A 27,478-nucleotide genomic window follows, 5' to 3' on the forward strand; every position below is an offset into this window, starting at 1 on the left:
GCGTTCGAGGGCATGATTGCGTGAACTATATGTGTTAAAGTTTGTGATAATGTGTAACGGTATATGTGTTAAAGTGTGTGAGTGTTTGTAAAGCGATAAGTGTTAAAATGTATGATTGTGTGTGATGGTATATGTGTTAAAGTGTCTGATAGTGTGTGACGGTATATTTGTTAAAGTGTCTGATTGTGTGTGACGGTACATGTGTTAAAGTGTCTGATAGTGTGTGACGGTATATTTGTTAAAGTGTCTGATTGTGTGTGACGGTACATGTGTTAAAGTGTGTGATTGTGTGAAACGGTATATGTGTTAAAGTGTGTGATTGGATGTGCCGGTATATGTGTTAAAGTGAGTGATTGTGTGTGAAAGTGTATGTGTTAAAGTGTGTGATTAAGTGTGATGCTATTTGTTTTAAAGTGTGTGATTGTGTGTGACAGTATATCTGTTAAAGTTTGTGATAATGTGTAACGGTATATGTGTTAAAGTGTGTGAGTGTGTGTAAAGCGATAAGTGTTAACATGCATGATTGTGTGTAATGATATATGTGTGATTGTGTGTGACGGTATATGTGTTACAGTGTCTAATAGTGTGTGACGGTCGCACACAATCACACACTTTAACACATATACCGTCACACACAATCACACACTTTAACACATATACCGTCACACACAGTGACACATTTTAACACATGTACTGTCACACTCAATCACACACTTGAACACAGATACAGTCACACACAATCACACACTTTAACACATATACTGTCACACACAATCACACACTTTAACACCTATACAGTCACACAATCAGACACTTTAACACATATATCATTACACACAGTCACAGTCACACACTTTAAAATATATACCATCACACAAAATCACACACTTTAACACATATACCATTACACAACGTCACACACTTTAACACATGTACTGTCACTGTTTATCTACAAAAAGGCATTAATTAGCTGTAAATAATACATACAGAATATGTAATGATAGAGCTAGATCTACAAAGTAAAACTTTAACCTGATTACCATGACACTTGCTTGAATATTTATCTAATTAATTAAATTAAGTCAATTAGCATGTCACAAAATAATCGATTACATATACATGAGTCACTCTATATATTTCATAATTAAATACAACAACCTGCTATTTCTATTCACTAAATACAATGACATGTAACTGTACATTTAATTAATAAAATAATGTATCTAATTTCTGTTTATTTTAGATAAACACTGAATCCCAATGTCTGGTAGATACAGCTAACCCTGTAACAATGAGTTGTTTATATTGACAAACAATCACACAGATAAACATGTCTTACATGTATCTTATTAGTTATCTATATCTAATTAATGTGAATGATAATGACTCAGACTTACCTGTCAGAGCGTCCTGTCTGGTGATATACCTGTAGACACACACCTTGTTTTCCGACAATGATCCGACCCAGAGACGGTGAGTGTTGACATCATACCTCAGGCTACATGGTCTACGCATCTCTTGTGATTTTGTCAGTAGATGTGACAGGAACCGACCGTCCTTATCTAACATCTGTACTGTTTCGGTTGTACCATCACACACCAGGATGTGTGACAGCGCGTCAGTACAGATTCCACGTGGATCTAGTTGTGATCCTGATGGATGTCCTGTGTAGGAGAAACGATGTCTTCCTCCACGCTCTGTCACCACTACAGCATCAGACCAAGTGTCAGACACCACGACATCCCCATTGTTGTTCTCTGTTATATAGAGAGGTTTACTATACAGCCCCCGTCCTGTGTCGTGGTACAGTATGGTTTGTGTGAGTTGTCCACTCTGGTTGTACCGGGTTACCTTGCCTGTGTGTGTATCATAGTTAAACATCCCGACCAGTAGATCCCCAGTGGACGGGGACCAGTACACACACCATGGGTCCCATGAAGAGTCTGGTCTCTCTATAAATGTGGTGGTTGTTTTCATATCCTTTGACAGTTTGTTGATGTTATATTCCCAATCTATATAAATCAGTTCACTCTCACTGTTCACTGTGTGTAATCCTCTATCATAATCAATACATGAATCCTGCACACGATGTAGAGGGACACCTGTTGTGTCTGTCAATATGAATTTGGTATTCCAATCACTGACCCAGACCCGGTCTGATGTCACACAGGAAATGTGAAAACAACGATGAACATCTGTCACTGTGAGAGATTGATGGAGCTCAGCACCAGACGTCAGTTTCAGCAGACATTGGTTTCCTACGCGTCGGTTTCCTCTCTCTGTGATTTGGATTGCACTCAGTGACTCCATCACATCCTCCTTGTTGATTGACTCAGTCATGGAGAGCTGACTGGTGTGGAGTGTAAGATGTTTCTGGGGGAGGGTTGTCTTTATGTCTTTACGGAGGGCTGTCTTTGTGAATGAGAGGAATTGTATTGCACTGAATGTGAATGCTGGCTGTACATATCTGTGTTCATATCTCCTTAGTCTACCAATATGTCTGATCATTTTTATCTTCTGTTTTTTACATCTGTGTTTGAAATCAAAGTCACAAAACACATAGTTCAATAGATCATTTACCACTTTGTCAATGAGATCCTTCAGGTTCTGGGCCTTTGTTAACATCACTGATTGAAGGGGGGAGAATTCTGTGTGACAGGTTTTGACATCAGCTTTGATTCCTGTCAGGAGAACAGGTCTGTAAAAAAGAGCATCACTTCTGATGGTGTGAATGGTTCCTCTGTGTTGTTGTCGCTTTGTTTTATAGGCTGTTTGTATATCCAGTATTTCATGATGTCCTTGGCCATAGAGAAAACTTCTGAATCGGTGCAATTGGTCCTCGGAACAAGAATCACACACAGGAACTTGACAGGGTTCACAGTACTTTGTATAAACATGGCTAGGATGTCTCACACAGATCTCTTGTGTTGGGATGTAGCTGATTTTATCACGGTGTGACACAACATCATGGTCTATTGTTTTGAGATCTTTTACATGGTTCTCTTTACACTGGGGACACAGATCACATGGACACGATACACAATGGTACGCTGTGTCCCCCGGACACTTAGAACACAGATGTACTCGGTATGGGGAGCTTGCTGTGATGTATTGGGAGCGTGCTGTGTCCATGATGTGGGGGGTCTGGGTCATAACCTGTTGAATGAAAATAAAGAGTTTTAGAATTATCATTGTTTTATAGTTTCAATGTCAAGTTATATAAGAAATATTTTAGTTTAAAGCAGATGTTTTTATTAAAGAAATACTATATTTTCCCTACTAAGATAATTGACGGTCCATCATTCTGGTTCTGATTATAGAGACACTCAACCAGAAGAAAAATACAACACAAGATTGCTGAGTGAGAAAGAGGTGCTCTCTCTCTCTCTCTCTCTCTCTCTCTCTCTCTCTCTCTCTCTCTCTCTCTCTCTCTCTCTCTCTCTCTCTTTATCTCTACATTTCTTTCTCTCTGTTTCTCTCTCTTGAATGTGTACATAAATGAGCAAGTGTACTATATGATTATCTAGCAGAGAAAGTCAGAGAGAAAAAAATAAAATAAGATGTTGATTACACGTCTCAATTTAGTTGAATTCAATTACCGGGTATTTACTGTCTCAATTTACCTAACATGTATTCCTGCATGCTCTTTTTATTTCTTTCTCTCAATCTCTGTTTTTCATAATTTTAATACTAAACATGCATTCTTGCTCTTTCTCTCTCTCTCTCTCTCTTTCTCTCTCTCTCATGTACAATTGCTCTAGAGATCTTATTCCTCCTTTCTCTCAGACTTTTTCAAACAAATGCTTTTTCTCTATCTCCTCAGATTTCTCTTCTGAACATGTATTTTTGCTCTCTCTTTTTCTCTATTTCTGTCTTTCAGACAAACTCCATCAAACATGTACATGTACTAAATATATCTTACTCTTAAAGATGTAATCTCTCTCTCTCTCTGACCAACTTTTATAAACATCTCTTTCTATCTGTCTGCATGGCTGGCTGTCTGTCTGTCTCTCTGTATCTCTCTCTGACCTACTCTTATAAACATGTACATTATACTATTGTAATCTATTTCTCTCTCTCTATCTCCTTTCTCTCTCTCTGATTTACTTTGTTAAACATATGCATCTTTCTATTTCTCTTAGCCATGTAATCTCTCTTTCTCTCTCTCACATTATTACTCCTTCATTCAATATCTCTAATTTTACAGCTAAACAAGTACTTCTTATCTCTCATTCTTTCTCAAAGCCCCTGTCTCTTATAATTTCCTGATAAATAGGTTTTTGCTTTCCATCTGTTCTCTTTATCCCTCAATATTTACATTCAACTGTGTTTTTCCATTAAAATTTATGATCTTTAAATACCTCTAAATGCAACACCTAATCACTGCGTATGAATTTACATGTTATTTACATAAGTAGTTCTCAAGCAAAGATTTCTTTGTCATCGGTTAAAAAAATATATTTCATGAATGTTGCCAAACATTATGTTTTACAATTATTCAACAAAAAAGATGACTTTATAATTAAAAGCAAAATTTCAAGAGTTATTTTTCATGGATTATATTTTCATGCTCGTCGGTCTCAACTCAACAGTCAACGTGATAACCAGTTTAAACCTGTTTTATATAACAGCTGTTCTTGCTGTTACTAATTTACTCCCTCCGTGATCTGCAATTTATATTGATTTATTTAAGTAAACAATTGATTTCATCAGTAAGGGAATATAAATATAAGCATTGAATGATTTATTTTAGACGTCGTCGTGTCAATAACTGCCGTCAGATGAGCAGACAAATTATCATAATGCGCTAACACACTTTATTCAATTTGTCTGCTAACGGCAAACGTCAAAAATAAATCATTCAATGCTATACACTTCACTGCTAAACCCTCTCTCTCTCTCTCTCCTTACTCTTATACAATGTATATGTAAAGATGTGCATCTTACTTATTCCCTCAGACATATAGTCCCCCCCTCTCTCTCTCTCTCTCTCTCTCTCTCTCTCTCTCTCTCTCTCTCTCTCTCTCTCTCTCTCTCTCCTTACTGCTGTACATGTAAACATGTGCATCTTACTCTCTCAGACATGTAATCTTTCTCTCTCTCTCTTCTTATATGTAATATTGCTTTCTATCATCCCTCTTTTCTATCTTTTTTCTCTCTTTCCCTCATTCTCTCTCTTCTTTCTCTCATTCTTACCCCCTCTCTTAAACAGACTTTCTCTAAACATGTACATGCAATATTACTCTTTAGATCTTACCCCCCACACACATTTACATAATTTAGTTATAGAAATGGGGGCTGACACAAGATTTGCCTTCTCTCTCTCTCTGACTAACTCTGTTAAACATATGCATCTTTCTATTTCTCTTAGACATGTAATCTCTCTTTCTCTCTCTCTCTCTCTCTCTCTCTCTCTCTCTCTCTCTCTCTCTCTCTCTCTCTACATACACATCACCATAACTTAGTTATAGAAATGAGGGCTGACACAAGATTTGCCTTCTCTCATACTTTCTTTGTTTTTTCTACTGAACATGTACATCTAATATTACTCATTAGATTTTATTCTCTCTGTCTCTCTGTCGCTCTCTCCACAAACACACACATCATCATAATTTAGAGAAATGAGAGCTCACACAGGATTTGACTTCTGTCGGATTCTATTGAAAAACTGTTTTTCAAATGTGACACATATCTTCAGTATGTTCTTATTTACAATTCTCCTATGAAATACAGAATGTAATTTTTTAAAATGGGGTTATAAAACATGGGTAAATTGTAGTTGTGTTATTGCCCCATGTGGAGAACATTCTGTACTTGCTATCAAAATACAATTCACACCTATCATCAAATGTGTGCAAAATGGGAACCCACCAATGTATACATGTTAATTGCTGGCTTTTGGCCCATGCTTTGCTATTCCCTTAACCCTGGTTGATTTTTGACTGTCCCCCGGGCAGATAATTGAACAATATCCTGAGTGACTCAGGTGACCTAAAAATACATAGTATAGCTACATGAACATGGTGATATTACATGAATACTATACCACATATATTCTCTCTTTGACCTCTCAGAACACAGCACAGTCAGACACAGGGAACCTGTAAAGAGATCATCAACTGTTACATACTACAGACTGGTATAACCTATCAGTCAACAGTCAGACACAGAGAACCTGTAAAGAGACCATCAACTGTTACACACTAGTATTTGATGATATCCCACGCAAGCACTGGATTTAACATCATATACATGTATACACATTTATATGATACAATGCTTAATATTTTAAAAAATATTTTTGGGTTCGTTATTGCATATATTGTGTCCGATTTTTTCTTAATTACTTTTCATGTTTCTTAACCTTTTCTTTAAAATTAAAATAAAAATCTAACTGCATGGGTGGATGTTAGAGAAGCGGGCCGGGGATGAAAAATATAAACTAAAATGGTTGATATATACATATATTTACATCAACCAGTGTCTTTGTCTGTGATAACATTACGTATCGAATTTGTACTATATAACCCATAATACAAACGACGCCAAATTGAGGCGCCGGCGGGGTTTGCTTATTTATAGTTAAAGATTTAATTGTACGATGGCTTAAAATTATATAAATATAAGTAATAAGGAATCATTCTTTGAATATTATGAGGTGATAATTTCGGACGGGGGTCATTTGACCCTTAAAATGACATAAAATTGTACAAAATTCAAACGTAACGTCAGGTGACCGTGTATTGATAAATGTTTGACGTTAGTCTTAACATGACGTAGGCAACATTCTTTATATGATATTAAACAATTTTTTAGCCAATCAGAAAGCGCATTACAACCAGAATTAAATTATATACCCATCAATTTTTCTTTCTTGTAACTGACAATTGAACAGAGTTTGATCTGGGTTTCCAGATCACCACACTGTGGTTTTTTCCGATTCCGTATTACTGCTCGCTGAAACTGATTGTTCTTTAGGTCAAATTTCACTATAATTATTAAAACTGTTCCAAATAAATATTTCAGATAAAAGACGATTTTGAAAAAAAATAATTGGGGAGGGGGGGGGGGGGGTCATCCCCCATTCAACCTCCCTATTTGATGTATACATGATTTATTCATATAGAGGTAGAACACAATTTGTTCATTGTTTACAAATTACTGTAAAAGGTTTACTACTAATCTTTCATGGTATAAAAATGTAATCAATTATAGTTGATGGACATCATATCACACTTGTTGAAATACCAAAGGTGTGAGCAGTTACTGTGGTGCAGGCATTTTTCAGTTTATTGACAACATGTCAACTTTTTTCTATATTTTTTTTTGTAATTCAGGTAAGTGATTAAGACATTGATAACCACTGACCCCATTTCTTACATGTTATACATGTTTAAGGACGGCGACGCAATTCATTTCCACAGTAGATTTTTTATTTACATTTTTATATAATGTTAATTTAATCAGTTAATGAGGAATGAAAATCAATAAAAAAAATTATATTATCACCGACTTCCTTTCTTTACTGGGGGCATTTCAAAATTTGGGACTAAGGGTACGAAAACTCTCAGATGTAATAGAATTAAGTAATGGGAATTTTCTGGGGTGTGGTATAAAAGTTTAGAGAAAAAAAATGTTAGTCATCGAGATCGTGGTAACGTTATATTTCTTATTGAAATCATTAATCACTTATTATATCTACTGGTACTTACAGCTTTTGGATTGAAACAACTTACCCCCTCCTCCCTTACCCGAACTAAGTTACACCAGTTTTTTCTTGAAAACTTTACATATACATGAAGGAGACGATTTCTGGGTAGCCATTTTATTTCAATATGTAAGGTTACATAGGCCTAGTTGATTTTTTAAAAATATCGGAACAATTATCTTAACGAATAGAAATAAACTTTCCTTTCCTCTTCCCAAATCTGTCTATCGTCTGGTCGACATATGTCACAGCGATGCTTAGACGTTTCGCCACCCAACAATTTCGACCCCAAGTCGTTTCAGTCCCAGATGATGAATATACCGGTTTTCAAAAAAATGGAAAACGAATATTTAGTTTTTAATGTATTAATCGGTCAACTTAGTTTTCATTATTACTTAATTAATCTTTATATTACTTAACGTATATATACTCAAAGTAAACATATGTTTTTAAAAGGGGGGGGGGGGGGTCTGTGTCTGAACAAACGACTTAGATCTTTAATTGAAAAAAATGTCAACATTGAGGAAACAGGCACGTAGCATTGTTTTTTAACGTGAAGGGGGGGGCAGACTAATCCAAAAAGTCTTGGCAAGAAAAAAGAAAGAAAGAAATTTATAGGTTACTTTCCAAAACCCTGATATTCCTAATCCGTAGGGGGGGGGGGGGGTACTTTTAACTTCAGTTTCACTGATTATTTCCTTATTTTCAGTTTAATTTTTTATATGGTCCCTTTAAAGTGTTTGTTGGGGGGGGGGGTGGGAGGAGGAGGGCAACATGTTAATTCAAATTTTTGTATGTAAATTTAAGAAAAACCTTTCTTTTATATTAATTCGTGTCAAATTTCATTATGCGTTTGTGAAATAAAAGATTCAAAATTGTCTTTTTGACGGCAAAATACAATTTAGACTGTATTTTTGGCGGCAATTATCTACCTATAGGATTCCTGTCAAGTCAGAAGACGATGAGTTTAGTCCGTTTTATATTCTGTCGTATCCTTACACATGTGTACATCTGTGCTTTGTTTTCTTAATTCATGTCATATTTCAATACGGGCCGCCAGGAATATTATGCTCATTTTTATCAATTAAAAGTAAATTTGCACGTAGAAATATGTTTTATGCTTTTTAAAAATTACTAGACTTTGACCCGTGCCTGCATGGGTTGACACTGCATACGATATCAGGCATTTACAAAATAGATACATCAAAACACCGTATATTGTTGCCATTTGCATAACCAAACTTCAAGCCTGCAATAATGCTATTAATTTCACTGCACTCTGCTGAGTTGGAATAATCTAACTGTGTCTAGGGAAAGGCCTTCACCACAGTTAAAATGCCTCCCATATTTACCCGTAATGTAGCAGAAAATTGCAGAATAGCTCCAAAACGATTTTGGAGAAAAATAATAAAGCTGCATTGAAAATAACAGTCAAATTGTTCACAACAAACCATTTTAAAGCTGTAAATACATGTACCTTTCTTCGAAAAGTTTAATTCTATAATCGCAGAATTCAACAAACATGTATTTCAACAACGTTTTTTACACACCATGTTGACATTCGAAACTCTCGGGATTTTTTTTATAGTGAATGCGCTGTGTTAGAGTTATCTCCCGTATTTTCTTTGGTGAACAAAAAAAATGAAAATTAACACGCATTTGTTTTATCGTTTCCAAGTTTATCCATGCAAATATGATATTGTGGAAACATAAAATAAAAAGCCTCCCGTGATTTAGCGTGAATGAAATGCGCATGCGCAAGATTGTAAAATCCCAAAAATTCAGATATTTTCCGGAATTTTAGGAGGAATTTTCATTGATAATTAATTTCACGAAGCTTGATTGAGAAAAAATAAAAACAAATTGGTAATCTTCAAGTACCGAAAATATTCAAAATATATAAAACAAAAGACAGTACTCTTCTGATTTATCGGTATTAAAGCTAAAACATTCGAGTCTATTATTTTCATATAGTAGTATAGATTACATATTTTTGTGTTTTACTCGTAAATGAAAATTTTGTCATAGACTGTCGTGTTAGACGCGTTTTATGGAGACTATAATATAAAGACCTGAAATACTAAAGACCTGAATGACAGTAAATTTTATATAATGTATTTTAGTGTTTTTGATGTATTTGAATTTCTATCTGTTGCGTAAAAAATGATTTTGTGTGTGAATTTATTATATTGCCATGTACTTTGTGGTAGAACATTATCATGAAATGACATCCATATCAATTATTTACGCAAAAATATGAAAGAACTGAAAATTTGAATGGACCTGAAAATTCGAGCTAACCTGATTTATTTTTAATTCTTTTGAAATAACCATGATTATTTTCGTAAACTGTAGTGTAGATAAAATTTATAATTCCATTTAGGAAAAAAAAATTCTGGCTTATTTTTTACCTTTGAAGTTGAACAGATTCTACCGGATGAGCATGATCTTACATGTACCTTTATCTTAATCCAATTCTATTTTATTATGTGGGCTCTGGAAATTATATAAACTATAGTCCGTCCCAAGTTATTGCTTCCATCAATTTTTGATGATTTTTAAAAAAAATACACATACCTGTGAATGAAATACAATTGAAATCGATGAAAGGGAATATATCCAAGATATCTTCATTGAACAATTATCCCTTTTCACTCATAAAATTTCCCAGGAACGAAAAGAATTTTCTTACGGAGATTTGTAATGGGAAATGTTTACATCTTTTCTCAATTCGGAATACACTCGGAATACATCGCGCAATTTTTTAACATTATCATCCGGGCTTATGAATGGCTGATGCAATGCAAAATCTCTGTAGACTTTCAATTTTTGGATGTGTATTGAAACCTGAAGCGGTAGAGGGGGCGATTCAAAACAGATAATCTGGACATTTTTCATATTAGTGGGTGAACGTAGTTTGAGCACAAAGGTATTTACTATTATTGAAATATCAGGCAAAAAAAGGTGGAAGCAAAAACTCGGGACAGAGTATAATGCACTAAGTTTTAATTCAATACAATCCACCAATCTTTGTCCATCACTAACTAATCTTTCACAGAAAATATTTAGTAGCCAACACTGAAGTATTTTGAGAAAATGGAAAATTTAATCATGTTCAGTTAAATTATGAAATAGTTCATGCATCTTTGAAAACAATTCTTTCTGCAGACTTGGAAAACACATATAAAATGTCTATATCGGCATTTTAAATATGAATGATGTTCAAAGGAAAACAATGTTCTATTTTAAGCACATGCACTCATATGTACATGTACCAATACATGTTCATGTACCACAAATAGGTTATCAATTATCACAATCGCAAACGGGCACCAGCAAGTCAGTGGTTTAAACTTGACTTTTACTTATTAAGAGGGAATGTCACAAATCATCAAGCTTGGCTATGAAACTTGAAAAAAAAATTCCCCCGTTTTACTTTTCTTAATTGACCATCTTAATTGTACTAATCGTTTTTTTGGATATGAATAATTTAAAGTCACCTTTATTAATGATTTCAGAAGTTTCCATGGAAACGGCTTATAATACCAAAATAAACTCATTTTCTATGATTTTCATGTATATTTTATTGGCATTTTCTACTGTTAAACACTTTTCAATTTATAAGTAGATTAATGTTACATAAACAAAGTTTCTAAACTAACATACTTTAGAGAAAATAGTTATGGTTATTGGGTTGCTATGGTAACCAATATTTGAGACATTTTTGAAAATAACCAAATTCTAAAATAGCCCTCTAACATAAAATTGAATATTTCAACTCTGCAACAAAATAGGCAAAAAATGTATGTTGCATACAAATGACCAAGAGCATCTTTATCAAAATCATAAATAAAATAGAGAAGCCTTTTTATAAAAATATCGGGAAAATTGTGTTAAAAAATCACATTTTTGCTTAATATTCATTTTTTTCAAATTTTGAATGAAAGAGCTAAATTCATTTGCAGAATGATCTTTTTAGAGGATGAGTCATACTAGAAAGAAAATAACTTGCATAAAAAAAGACATTATAGCTGAAAAAGTCCTTAGCAACCAGTTTTACACCATAGCAACCCCCCCCCCTTTTCAATAAAAATGCAAAAAAAATTTACAACAAAAACAAACATGATAAATGATTTAATTAAAAAATAATTTCTCCCTCGCAACTATCTATACAGTTGTATGCCTTAGCAACCAAATTAGTTCCTTAACAACTATATTAAAAAGGAATAGTCAATTCGGCACTTGGTCGACCTGGTTTAAAGCCCGCCCCAGGGATACTTATTTTGGTAGACTGATAAATATGTCTCAAATCTGGTCAATGTACATGTAGAGCGTGGGTATTAAGACAGGGGACAGCACTCATCAGTCATTTAGCACCATAATTATCATTATGTTTCGAAGGTAAAAAATGCAATAAGGGTCTTCGTTTGTTCCGTTTTTTTTTTTTTTAAATATTTTCAATCGAGTTGTTACTGTACATGTATATTTCATTATTTATAGTCATAGATATATATATATACATGTATATATATACGTGTATATTTCGATTTGACTTTAACTATGGACGCCAAACTGACCAAATATTAACTTGACATGCATGCATGTTGATTTTTTTTACTTCATGGTTTCAGAATCTAATTCATTCTAGGTAATATTTCGAAAAGTGTACCCCAAACGCTGTGATTGGTTTGAAACGTGATAAACAATAATAAATGCAACCAATGACGTAACATTCATGACATTATTTTTATTTTGGTGTACGAACAATGAGTCCTTTAGATTCTGAAAAGGCCAATTCCAAACGAAGACTTGGAAAATTTCAAATTCCAAACTTGAACCTAATATACTGCCACTTGAGCTGATTAGGGACTGTTTCCATGAAAATAGTTCTTTACCAGTGGGGGATCCAGAACTTTTCATAAGGGGGGCTGCTCCAGTCATGCTTCAGTGATTCCCCATATAATCAACCAAATTTCTTCCCTTCAAAGGGGGGACCCAGAACCCCAGCCCCCCTTTTTGAACCCCCTATGTGTTGTATTTTCAGTGTTTTCATATCATTTATAGATGCATACTGACATACATATATTGTCATGCCATTGCATTATACGTATTTGTCACTTGAGATTTTCTCTATATATTTCATACAAATTAAACTACATTTTTACAAAATATTTTGGGGCCATTTGGACCAATTGTGGTTTGATTATGTACATGCAATGTGTTACCAATAGATGTAGGCTTGTCACAGGTTCATTTGGTTCTTAGATTAGGAAGATGTGGTGTTAGTGCCAATGAGACAACTTACAAGTAATCCTTGAATACTGGGGAAAAGAGCACTCCATCTATAACATCATGAAAACACTAAAACAACATCAAAGAAGATACTGCATATCATTGATTTGTTGACAAGTGTCTTCTGCTACTGGAAGTTGACATGTACTATCTTTTGTGCACTTACTATTAAAGAGCTCATTCAAGGGAGATAATTCTATGGCACAATTTTGAAGAAAAATTGAGAAAGTTCATGCAGAGAATCACTGTCACCGTGGCCTCTGTCCAAAGGCTTCTCAATATTTCTTTTGATTTATATTGTTTAGGTGTGGCACTTTCTGGATATATTCTGTTTGATCAATTATGTTGTTGCAGATTTAACAAAAATAGCATTGAAATTGGGGAAAATTGAGATAAAAAAATTCGTTATCATAGCGTTTGAAACTGATAGTCAATAAAAAAAAATATGGTAAAAATGGTGAAAATTAATGAATTGAGGCAAACAGTTGTATATCTATTGATTTTTTCATACTTTTCATTATGCAACATCTTAAATTTGAGAAATTTTCACATTTCACCAAATTTCAACCCCCTTTTTTCCCTATTGGTTTTCATGGGAATGGAGCGCAATATTGCCAAAAAAAAAATGGTCTGATATATAAGCATTGTTTTACTTGACCCACAACTGGAGTAAAAATTGGTTTTGCAAAAAATGTAGTTTCAATTAATTTTAGGGATGAAGCTTGATGGTTCGTGGCATTCCCTCTTAATAATATACAAGTGGCCATTTTTAACTGTTGATACTATGAACTGAGGATAGAGTCCAATGATTGTCTCGTCTTAAAAAAAAACAGTTGATTGATGTACTCCAGCTAAGCCCGAAAATTTTAAGATGGATATAAGCATCCCCAACCCCCCAAATTATCTTTCATTCTCAGTGATTCTCATTCAAGGTAAAGAAAAAAAATCCCCCAAAATTGATTTCAGGTGATGATGACATTGATTGGGTACATCAAACAAAGTTATGTGTAGTACTTGTATATTGCAGGTCTTCATTCCAAATATGCATCATCAAAAAGGAATTCCAGATAAAATTGTTTATTGTATGGCCACACAAAATTACATGTTTTCTGTATCATGCCATGCCAAATATTATAGCCATTTTTTTTTAAATTTTAGATTAGCTTTTTCAAAACAGATTACAATGACAAATTACTTTCTATAACCTAAATTGTGTAGTTTTATGAAAGTTTTTTTTTTCTTTTAGATCATGCAACTCCAAAAATGTATTGTTCTGCATTTCGACAATTTTGATATTGGTAAACAACAAACCTAAAAGTTTCATTTGCAATATTAATTAATCAGAAAAAAAGAAGAGCCAGTCAGGTTACCCGGTACTGGAAACACTTAATTTTGTTTTGCCTTTAGAGAAAGCACACTCTGAATAAAGTAGATACATGTACATGTACTAAATTCAGACTCTCTCCAAACTGCAGTCAAGGATGTACTACTCAGGATCTTAACTTACCGGTAACATCACCTCAAGAACTACACATTTCATTTTTATTATAGGTGTTTGAAAGCTGATTAACAGTGCACAAGTTTTGAAAATATAATCTGCAACAATATGCAAACTTAGTGGCATAGTTTTGTCCAAAATATATGATACGTAGGACACAGTGCCATCAGGAGTAATTCCAACCAGTGCTTTGTAGGTGTTCCGATGTTTATAAGAACTCCATGTTTCTCGTTGAGCTTTTAGAGCTGAAGGTTTATGGATAGGAATTTCAGTACAGTCCAATATTATTCGAGTGTTTGGAAATTTGCTAAAAGAATCTGGCATTAAACTTTGCACCTTTTCTCTACAAGGAAATTGAAAAAGCAACTCTAACTCAAGACACAGAAAACGAATCCATGTGTTAAATATTTTTGAAAATAGTGATACAGAGATGTCAAAGCGGTTGGCAATGTCTTCAACCAAAAGCCCCAGTTTTAAGCGAACTAACACTGCAAAGAATTCATTTTCAAGACTCAGTTTCCTAGAAGGGCCTTTGTATTGTGAATTCTAACAGTAGTTTCATTTCTCTGCCAATATGTCATTTCTGATGCTTTTGGTTCAAAATAGGAAAACGGGGCTTTAAATGTTGCTATATTTGGTAAACCTGTGTAAAACTGAGCATTTTCGTCACAACCGTACGAAAAATTCCACCCTGACTTAAGGCGAAATGTAGGCGAAATTTGAAAGGCAGATTCCGTCTTTCATTCCTCTGAATGTATAACTAATATCACAGATTCAGGGTGGAGTCTGGGTGGATTCCAGGCGGTATATGGCTCGAAATATTTAAATGAGATTAAGCGTATTCCGGGTAATAAAAATCCGCCTTAAAACAAAAAAGAAATCCGCCTTAATCTTAGGTGGAATCCACCTTATGATAAATTGGAATCCGCCTTAATATAAGGTGGAATACGCAAGATTCCGCCCTAAAATAAAGTGGAATCCACCTAAATATAAAGTGGAATCCGCCTTAGTATAAGGTGGAATCCGCCTTAATAAAAGGTTGCGTCCGAATCCGCCTTAGGGTAAAGATGAACACCTTTTACAACGGACAGAAAAACTTCTTTTGATTTATGCTTTTGAATCCGGTGACTAAATCCTGACATTCTACTTTTTAGTCTCCCATGTCCATTGGCATTCTGCTTTTGAGCTAGTTTTTATTTTTATTAGGCTGTTTCTCAATGCTCATACTAGGACAGCTAACATATAAGAAGGCAGCTTGTTACCCTCCCAATGACTTGTTGATATTGTTGCTTTCCTTGTTTTTTAATTTTTTAGCATAATGTCAGTTGTTTTCAACAGCTTTCAAATCTAAAGGAATTGAAGGGATTTCTATAGTTTATACATTGTGTGACATTTACGCACTGTCTAATATCTTTTAAATGAAAAATAGTTTAAACCTATTGTTTCTTCACATACAATTAGCACAATTTTAACTGTACTTTAGAACTATTATTGATAAAGTCATGATCATAATTAAAATTTATATTGACTTACTTCCGATATTAAAATTAAGGTTTCTGTGTTCATGCCCTTAGTCCACATAACGCGCACACGTACTTTGCTTTACTCCATAAGACTTGGTTTACATCAATTAGCTGTAAATAAGTTTCACTGTATTTTCCCCCCAAAATAATCCTCATAACAGTTTACACATGTCTAAATTTTGTAACACAATGATGATCCGGAATGTTAGGCATGGCCGTTGTTGCCAAATTCAAAACTCACAAAGCGCGAGCCTCTGAGGCCAGATATATGATAAGGGGTAACGCTGATTTTATGTTTACAAGTGCTTGATGGCCATAGTAAAACAATTTTTAGAAGCAGTTTAAAAGTACAATAAATATGCTAGCGTGTTCATACCTCATTCCTGTTTTTATATTAATTAAACATTGCGGCTAAAATAGTATGTACATGTTTAAAATTATGATAGAAAAAAAAGATTTTCCCTGTTGACGCCCCTCTGCAATACAGGGAGAGGCTGCGGCTCTTGCCTGTTAACAAATGGCAGCCTGTGTATTGAGGTCAAGATAAAATTAACCAGCCTGTGTGTAGAACATACATATATAACCTGTTTGATAGTGTCATCAGATTATCAATTTGAATCTAAGGTTACAAAATTAAACAATTTGAAGAAAGAATTAAAGTTTATTGAGTGAAAGCAACAGACAGTATATAAGAATGAGCTATTTATAGAACAGAAAATGAACTGTTGTGCGCCTTTAACACGATTTGGCCAAGTTTTAGCCGTAAATTTTATATTATAACTTGCAAAGAATTGCCAATTAGCTAGGTTAAGGCGGAATATTTAATGATGGTAAGGGGGGAAACGGGCAGTGAGAAATACTACGGTTAACTTCGACAGAAAACGGCTATAGCTAGATGCTGAAAATACGGCTAATGTTTGAGGCTAGGTCCGGTTATGAATAAGATGGAATCCGTCTAACATTCAAAGCGTTTTCCAGGTACGCCTTTGATACTCCTAAGGACGGCTACATTTTAACCGGAACTAGACTTTGACCCGTGCGTGCACGGGTTGACATTGCATATCGAACATTTAGAAATAGGTACATCGATACACCTTATTATTGACATTTACATAACAAAGCTATAAGCCTACAATAATGCTATTAATTTCACTACACTTTCCTTAGTTTGAATAACCTAACTGTGTCTCGGGAAAAGCCCCTCCCTTACTTATACCCGTAAAGTAGAAGAAAATTGCAGAATCGCTCTGGAACGATTTTGGAGAAAGTTAATGAATGATGTTGCCTTGAAAATAACAGTCAAATACATCACAACAAACCTTTTTGAGACTGCAAATACCTTTCAACTAAAAATTTTAATCCATAGAATGGAAGAACTCAACACCTTTTCACCAACGTACACGTAATCGTATATTCTTTGTAAAACTGGGTCTGTAGGACATTATTCATTTTTACGATAAAACATATTCTATCTTCACTCTCCTAACAAATATAATGTAACATTTTTGCATGTAATCAAATATTTTTTGTCATCACGAAGATGAAAGTAAGTGCTTAGTTGAAATGTATATTTGTTATTTTATACTTTCTCTCATAAGAAATCATTAATTTATATGAACAAAATATATAGCAAAAGTCCAATGAAAATTTACCCGTATTTGTATTATCATTTCTGAGTTTATTCAGGCAGATGTGATATTGTGGAAACAAATATAAACTAAAGATCCCGTTAGTGTGAATGTATTGCGCAAGTGCAAGATTGTAAAATCCAAAAAATCCAGGTGATTTCCGGGATTTTTTGAGGAATTTTCGTTGATTATTAATTAGCGAAGCTTAACTGAGAAAAAATAAAAACAAATTGGTAATCTTAACTTCAAGTACCAAAGATGTTTAAAATATATAAAACAAAAGACAGTATTCTTCCGATTTCTCGGTATTAAAGACTAAAAATTCGAGTCTATTATTTTAATATAGTAGTATAGATACGTCTAAGTTCACCCTGAGTCCAGCCGGAAAACGGCCAACATTTTCGTACGGGCAGTCATAAGGCCTTCGATTCAAACATGCAATTTCCTTAGCAATTCTCCTTTAAATCCATTCATTACTTTCCAAATGAAAGCTGAATACTATGATACTAGTAAATAACAACACATTGTGTGGAATTAACAACGACACGCTGCAGCTATTTAATATTTGGCATATTAAATGTACACACACATAATTATGGCATAAAGTTGGATCACATGATTTATTTATTTTAATAAAACAATTCTGAAAATTTAAACTTTCCGCTTTACGAGTCGTCCTAAACTGCATGGTATTTAACACCTGAGCAATTTTTTATATAGCCTTGCTAATAAACCGGTTCTTAAGAACCAGGTGACACAAACAGGTATTCGAATGACAACCTTATATATCCGGATAATTAATTCATTATTATACCAAGTAGAAATTGATTTCTGTCTAATTCGTCCCTCAAACGAAAGAAATCATATGTACTTTAACTTTTGAGTTTAGTTCACTAATAAGCTTTTGATGCTGTTTAAGCTGAATATTGGCAAGATTTGTGGTATGTCCCTCAAAAGTGTCCACATGAACACCAGTAGAAATTGAACTATACACACTTGTAGTATCTGTTTGTACTGAGGTGCTTTTGGTATCACACACTGTTTGCGATGAATTATCGGTACAAGAGCTTGCGTTGTCTACAATGAGATCGGTTGGTGTCACCCATAATTCACGGTAGGTATGATCAGGTGTAGAACCAGAATACAGAGGCATGTCTGAATTACCTGTACTTTCACTTTCACTATCATCAGATACTACAATTTCATATTGGATATCATTTAAGTCGAGTGGAAATAGAAGGTTTCCTGATCTTTGTATCGTTTTTCTTTTGTTAGAAGTCGCTTTCGATAGTGCCATGGAGTAATTTTCAGCACGTTCACTATTTATTGTTCGCCGTTTTAAAGTAGGTGTGCTATGTTGAAGAGGTAAGTGTTGAGTGGGAATATAATCAATTAGTGGGATCGTTGCTTTTTCTTTCCGACACGAAATGTAAACCACACACCTTCGTATTCTGTGTAATCGTCAATTATCCTCGTTTCTTCCCAAGCTTCCTGCCTGTCGCTCTGATCCACGCATTGCGACGCGAAATCGGTGCTGCCAGTACCTGATGAAAAGCGTACCCTTTTGGCAAAGTCGATCTCCTGTTACTGCAGTGAACCACACAACAATGGCCATTTGCACCCATACTGATAATGACCTTATAGGTTGCCGGACATCTTGCACCCAGTAAACAAAATATCGTAATCTCTCGCGACATCTCTAAGAAAGCCGCGCACGCGCCGCGGTACTATAAAATAGTATTCGGCTGACAGTAAATAAATAGACGGGTCACGTGATTCCGTCTAAAAATGACGACACAACAATGTTTTAATGTGCTGTATTTATTAGGAATGTAATTGATAGCTCCTACATACATGTAACCAACCGTAGACAGAGAACAATGGCAGAAGTCCAAGGCCGCCAATGTTCGTCTTTTTAATACACACTCTATCATAAGAATCGTCACTTGTCAATGTTGGTCACAATTTTTAACCAGTGTGGTACATTTAATCACAATACAGAGGACTTTTAACATCAATGGGTGCAATGAGTAGAATCAAACACACCTAAGTCTACGATCTCTCTGACAATGACAATTAACAATGGCTGGCCGACACGAACGATTGTGTGATAGGAACAAGAGCTGTCTTTGTAATAAGCTGGTTTTTTAAAATGATTTTGCGATTTTGTGACGACGAGCTTGGTAATAAAGGATAATATTACAATTTAGATATTGCTATGTTTAAGTGACACACCTCATTGACTTTATTGTATTAGTTGTCGCAACAATTTAAATTATCCAATGTGCTTTAGTTGTAGTTAATAACATTAATTTAAAAATAATAACTCCAATGCATTGTAATGTGTTCTTTGCTTAAAAGAGTGCAGCGCGTATTAACTATTTCTTTTACCATTACTGGTTAAGAAGGACTCCAATAGAGGCTGTACATTACCGGCCAGTAGGGACTGTACATTACCGGTAAATAGGGACTGTGTATTACCGGCGAATAGGGACTGTATATTACCGGCCAGTAGGGACTGTACATTACCGGCCAGTAGGGACTGTACATTACCGGCCAGTAGGGACTGTACATTACCGGTCAATAGGGACTGTGTATTACCGGTCAATAGGGGATGTACATTACCTGCCACTAAGGACTGTACGTTACCGGCCAATAGGGACTGTACATTACCGGTCAATAAAGGCTGTACATTACCGGCCAATAGAGGCTGTACACTACCGGCCAATAGGGACTGTACATTACCGGTCAATAGAGGCTGTACATTACCGGTCAATACGGACTGTACATTATCGGCCAATAGGGACTGTACACTACCAGTCAATAGATGCTGTACACTACCGGCCAATAGAGGCTGTACACTACCTGCCAATAGGGGACAGTACATTACACATAGGGAATAACTTCTTTACAGTACGTAAAGCACGGTCATAATAAAGTTTCTTCATACGGCGGTGGACATTATGTAACGACTTTTGGTTAGTCTTAAACGTTTAATACTGAAATCTGATTGGTTTAAACGCAGTTCATAATCCGTTCTAATACCCTCAGCGTTAGCAACACACTTGGCAACGGGTAACACAACGAATTGTAACATGCACATGAAATATGCGCGTACAGTTCGTCGTAGAATTCACGTCATTTCTATATAAAAGACTTTAGAGTAACATTTTCTCTAGCATTAAGACATTCAGTAGGCCCTATAATAAAATAAATAGTGCCTGTTCAGGACGGTAACAGTTGAAATTGACACCACTCGAAAACCATTGTCAACCTCCGCTTCGGGTCGGTTAACAATGATTTTCTCACTCAGGGTGTCAATTTCAACTGTTATTCTCCAAAACAGGCACTATTTATATAATGTTAATTTGAAACTCTGTATTGTCACTGTCACAGAATGACCCTACTCTCACTGGTCAGATACTGACCGCATCAAACCACGTGACCATATCGTTTAATTTGATTGGCTATTAAATTTAATTTGGGGAGAATTACACCATGGAATTTTTTACAATTAAATAATAGGTCACTGGGGGGTTTTTAGACTAGGGATTTGGGCTAAAAATAGACATGGACAGTAACCACTGAAGGGAAATTACATAATATGGCCAACGACCTCTACAAGGCCTGGGGGAAAATGCAACATATCTTATCGTTGACAAACATAAACATGAAAAATACAATAAATAAGCATATAAAATTATAGCTTTCATCACATAAATACAATTATTAACATAATTGTTGTTTTGACCCTTTCAGTTTCGCAGTAAAAATCATATCTCGTGTTTATAGTCTTTTTCATAGAATCTAGGTACTTGTAGTCAAATATAAAATCTAGAATTTTATTGATTTTAAAAATTTATCTTTTTTTTTGTTTTTTATAATTTATTCACAAACTATGCATGTACAATCGTAACAAAAAGATGAATGAAATTTGAAACTCAAGTAACTAATATTTTTGAGATGATCCGCCAACTATCCTTGACCTCATTTTCTTTTCGTATGTTCAATGAATGGGAAGAGTAGATGTCAACATATCTAAAACATTTAATATATTCGAACAGTGATTTTGTAGAGGGTAAAATATATTTACATCTGTTAATATAAATAAACCTTTTTGCTAACAATATCAATAGATTAAGTGCTCTATACAATACAGGTATGGCATGTTTACATCCAAAAATTACTGTTTGTTCATTAAAACACACATCGATATTGCACAGGTTCTTTAGTTTTTCCTGTATTGTAATCCAAATGTTTCGTGCATGCAGACAACCATAAAAAAGATGACTTATTGACTCCTTAGTTTCATGGCAAAATGAACACATTTCGGTATCTAATATTTTGAATATAAATAAACGAGAGTTAGTGCACAGAATTCTATGTAAAATTTGGAATTGGAAACTTATCAATTTTGTGTTCATTGTGACATTATGAGGAATCATAAAATATTGCTCCCATTCGTTTTCTACAATATCTATAGACATTCTTTCTTCCCATTTGTGTTTTACATTTACAGGGGTTTCGGCGACAGATGATAAAAATATAGGGTAAAAAAGTTTTGATACCTTTTGCGCCTTTCTTAATTTTTCTATATTGCAATCAGATATTTCTTCTCTCGGGACATTCTTTATCAATTCTTTCCAATGTTTTGGGATGGCTGATATTAACCCATTATAAGTTAAAAAATTAGTATGAACATTGAATTTGTCTTGAAAGTTTTCGAGAGAAAGAAAACTGCCGTTGTCATTGATAAGATCATTGATAAAGAATATCCCCTTTTTGATCCAGTGAGATTTACAAACACGTTGTTTATTAATTAATATTTCATTATTGTGCCATAGTGGCTGGCGTAGTATTTCTGATGGGGCTGTGGTAGGATGCTGCATAATTTCGCTCCAGGCTTGCATTACGCTTTGCCAAAAATTATTAAAAACTTGCATAGCAGTCGACAAGCCTTCTCTCCGAAGTTGCCATATATTTGAGTATCCCCACTTCTCAAGTTTATCCGCTATTAAAATTTTCCACGAGGATTTACATTGTGGATCCAAGCATTTTTTGACCCACGTAAGTTTAAGACTTTTTGCGAAAGAAAGAATATGTGGAACTTTCAACCCCCCCTTATGTTTGTCACTAATCATAATATTTCGGCGGATTTTATCAATTTTACCGTCCCAGATAAAATTAAAAATAATTTTTTGGATTTCTTCAAATTGTTTTGATTTTGGGTCCGGTAGGACAGATAAACACTGTACTAATATCGGTAATGCAAGTGTTTTGACAACAGTAATCTTACCAAAAATTGTTAGGTTTCTAAAAGCCCAGTCATGCAGCAGCTTTTTCATAGAGCTGATTTTTTCTGTAAGATTATCTTCAGTAAAATCAACTTTTCGTAAATCATATATGATACCTAGCAGCTTAAATTTTCCTTCGTGATTCCAATATAGCTGATGGTTAGTTTGGTATTCCTCTCCACAGCCCCTTTTTACCCCAATCCATAATGCTTGTGTTTTATTAAAATTTGCTCTAAGACCTGAACATTGCGCAAAAGAATCTATACAGTCAAGAGCGGCATTTAAACTATCTGGATCATCAGCCAACGTTAATGCTGAGTCATCTGCGTATTGGCTTATTAAATATTCGGTGTTATTTATATTTATCCCTTTTATGTTAGTGTTGTTTTTAATTGAAGCGCTGAGGAGTTCCACCGTTAAAATAAAAATATAGGGCGAAAGTGGGTCCCCTTGGCGAACTCCTCTGCTAATCTTAAAAAAATCAGTAAAAAAGCCATTATTTAAGACTGTGGATGATATATCCGTGTATAATATAGTGAACCAATGAATAAATGATGGACCAAATCCAAAAAATTCTAATGTATTTACGATGAAATTCCACTCTAAAGAATCGAACGCTTTCTCAAAGTCTAAGAGAATAAGTAATCCGGGTATATTATCGGCGTTCGCTCGTTCAATTAAATCGTAAATAAATCTGGTGTTTTCTCCTATAGAACGGCCTTTTAAAAAACCGGTTTGCGTATCGCTTATAAGTTTATCTAGAATGTGTTTCATTCTATTTGCTAAACACGCAGATGCAATTTTATAATCGACATTTAAAAGTGAAATCGGACGCCAATTTTTTATAAACTCTTTTTGTTTTCCCTCTTTCGGTAAGCATGTTATTACACCTTGTCTCTGGGTAATCGAGAAAGATCCAGACTGATATGCAAAATTTAGAGAGTTAAGTAAAAACGGGTGCAAGTCTGACCAAAAAAATTTATAAAACTCCGCGGTGTACCCATCAAGTCCTGGCGATTTTCCGTTTTTGAGATTTCGAAGCGCTGATAAGCATTCATCTTTCGTGATTATTCCCTCGAGAGAGTCTGCCTCGTCTTTGTCTAGTGTATTTATATACGGGTTTTGTTTGTCGAAAAAATTGCACACGTGTTGATCGAGTATGTCGCAGTCTCGTGATGTGTAGAGATTTTCGTAAAACGATTTTTGGATATTCATTATGTTTTCAATGTTCGTGAATTCTTGACCATGATCTATTAATTTAGTTATCATTTTTTCTATATAGTTTCTTTTTTCTAAATTACAAAAGAAGTTCGTTGATCGCTCCCCTTCCACATTCCACCTGGCTTTTGCCCTTATAATCATTCCCTGTATTTTTTTATTTCGTATATTTTTCAGTTCATTTTCAACTTTGTCTACATCCCTATACAATGCAATTAATTGAGTTTCCAAAACTTTTTCCTGTTTTTCACTTTCCCTTTTTCGATAGGATGCATACGATATAGTTTGGCCCCTTATAGCAAGTTTTAATGTTTCCCAGAGTAGTTGGTCGTTAACAGAGTATTGTATCGTTTCACTGTTTGAGAAAATTTCATAGATAGATAGAGTGTCATTTATACATTGCTTTATAAGTTGCACATACTCTCTATCATACAATAAACTGCTGTTAAATTTCCAACTACCTTTTCCGCGTGGTTGATCTACATACTTAAAAGAAACTTCTACAGGGGAGTGATCAGATCGGTACGCATACCCAATATCTGCATTAACAGTAAAAAGCTGAAGGGACGAGGAGACAAGGAAGTAGTCAAGTCGGGCCTGTTTACTCTGAGGGCCATGCCAGGTGAAGCGCGAAACGGAAGGATTACGCTCTCTCCACACATCTACAAGATCGTGCTCAGAAATCATCTGTAGTACCCTCTCTCTTGCTTTTTGATTATTCTTTCTCCTATATAGTTTTGTATCACGGGAGTAGTCGAGCGGTACATTAAAATCTCCCCCAATAACTACAGACTCATTCCCGAGCGTTTCAATGTGTTTGGAAATAATCTCAAAAAATCCAGGTGTGTCTTCATTTGGACCATATAGCACAACTAATGAGTGCTTGATATTGAAATATTTTATATTAAGAATTAAAAAATTACCCGATTCATCTTTCAAAACATCTAGAACCTCAAATTGAAAAGAATTTTTTAACATAATAGCAACACCCCTGCTACTGCTCGAGTAGGAGTTAAAAAATGCTTTATAGCCCCACTCATTGCCCCAAGATTGTTCGACTTCTGGTGAACTGTGAGTATCGACAAGAAAAGTAATATCATATTTATTTCGACATTTTTCAAAAATATCTCGTCGTTTTATATGATCTGACGCCAAACCCCGACAATTCAGACAACCAATCTTAATAGTACTCATGTTTACAGTGTAAAAAAAGATATACAAGAGACCTGCGGATCATCGTACTAGAATGTAAAAAAGAGTTGTACATGCAGTCATGCATAGTTTGATGCTTTTCTTTAAGTAACAAAATTTCCCTCCCCATTATTTCCGATTCCTGTAAAAATTTATCTTTATTAATTGGTGGATAAAATGTGTTCTAAAAATAAATGCGACAATACAAAAAATAGTTTTTGTCTGCTGTTGCAACAATTAACATGCTTGTAGAGATCCCCCCTGAGGATTAATTTTCGATCCGCACCTGACCTAGTAATAGCATCAATAGTGAATCAGACTATTATTACTTATTAGGTTAGATACTGACTCACTACGGAAAAATATTGGGTTGATCAATCTCATATTCGCCTCGCCGTCTATGAGATTGATCAACCCAATATATATCCTTGGTGAGTCAGTAACTAACCTAATAAGTGTTTTGTTTTCCCGAGGACTATTAAGAGACATATTTATTCACAAATAGCGATGATCATGGCACAGCCATGTACAATATGCCTAACATCTCGTCCAATTTAACTCATTTAAACTCTTCAAAATTTTCAATCTCACCTTTCAAATACTGATATGATTTCTTCAAAAGTTAATGCGGTGTAACTTTAAAAAAGGATAACACTTTTTTATGTCGGAAATAACGACTTACGGTTTAAACATGCATTCATGATGGCGGACATTATACCACAATTTATAACGTGGGCATACAAACGATTTTTTTTCAATTTATAGGCAACAAACAAAAATTTACGACTTTTTAAAGAAATAAGTGATCATTTTTTTAATGACAGACATAATGAAGCGACACATTTCCTGTTTGCAGACATTATGCATAATTGTTCACAGATTTTAGCGTGGACAGAATACGTTTTCTCCAAAAGTTAAAGCGGCGGACATTATAAAACGACATTTAGAAAATTGGAGTGCACTAAATGATATCGGACTTAAGATTTAAACATGCATTCCTGTTTGCGGACATTTTGTCCAGATTTTTTACAAATTTTAGCGTGTGCATCGTGTGCGTTAAACGAACTAATAGTCTATATAATGCGGCGTACATAATGTTCCGACTTACGATTTGAACGTGCATTCATATGTGCAGACATTATGCAATAAATTTTCGCGTCGGACATGATACGATCTTTCAGAATTTTTGACGGACATACGTTTCAACGTTTGGAGATAGTGTATACATTTATGTATATTGTTTAATACGATCAATGTAAATTACAAAAGAAAGTGTATACATGCATATAATTCTCATTCTGAAAACAATTTCAATAAATGGCAAACATAATATTACACAATGGGATAGCAAATATTATATTTAGAAATAATAGAGAGAGTAGTGTGTTCAAAGCTGGTGGCGGACATTAGCCCATACATTTTCCAAAAACAATGCTGACATTTTTAGCGACGTGCATGCATTTAATACAATTTCTCTGAAATTTGAAGGCGGCGGACATATGGTAATGACTTTTGGGGGAATATACGGAATTTTTGTAAAGGCGGACATAACGTGATGATTTGTTCGAAAAAAAGTGGCGCACATTTCGTGATGGCGGACATAACGTGACGATTTTTTCAAAAAAGGTGGCGGACATTTCGTAATGGCGGACATAACGTGACGATTTTTTAAAAAAAGTGGCGGACATTTCGTGATGGCGGACATAACGTGACGATTTTTTCAAAAAAGTGTCCGACATATCGTGACGGCGGACATAACGTGACGAGTTTTTCAAAAAAGTGTCCGACATATCGTGACGGCGGACATAACGTGACTCTACACGTACTGAATTGTTGTAGAGAGTTTTAACTGAGTAAAAAATAAACACTCTCAGTTATTGTTTAAACTATTTCCTATGGTCTTATAAGCAAATGTATGTAAGAATAAGAAATTGTACATGTCTTACCTTTTTTATAGTATTCCTAAAACCATTTCATCTCTTGATATCCAGTATTGAATTATAAAACTGTTTTAAAAGTATGGTATAAAACGTGTTGTTACCAAATAAAGCCGAGAACATAATGTGATTTTCTTCAATATGCCTTTTACATATCTTGCGAGCCATTTTATTCAGAGCGAACCGTCA

The 27,478-nt window shown here is 34.7% G+C and overlaps 1 protein-coding gene across 1 annotated transcript; it reads right to left on the reverse strand.

Annotated features, from left to right (window-relative positions):
• Positions 1-1,389: 1,389 nt before the first annotated feature.
• LOC128173154 (uncharacterized) lies at positions 1,390-27,478 on the reverse strand (the record flags this gene model as incomplete). The annotated part of the gene is made up of 3 exons (XM_052838874.1): positions 27,299-27,478; positions 6,047-6,101; positions 1,390-3,156 (listed from the first exon to the last, which is right to left on the reverse strand). A coding segment is annotated over exon 3 (1,764 nt), but the record flags the coding sequence as incomplete, so codon positions are not given.

Source organism: Crassostrea angulata, chromosome 2 (assembly GCF_025612915.1).
Source record: "Crassostrea angulata isolate pt1a10 chromosome 2, ASM2561291v2, whole genome shotgun sequence".
In the NCBI taxonomy this organism is placed as follows: domain Eukaryota; kingdom Metazoa; phylum Mollusca; class Bivalvia; order Ostreida; family Ostreidae; genus Magallana; species Magallana angulata.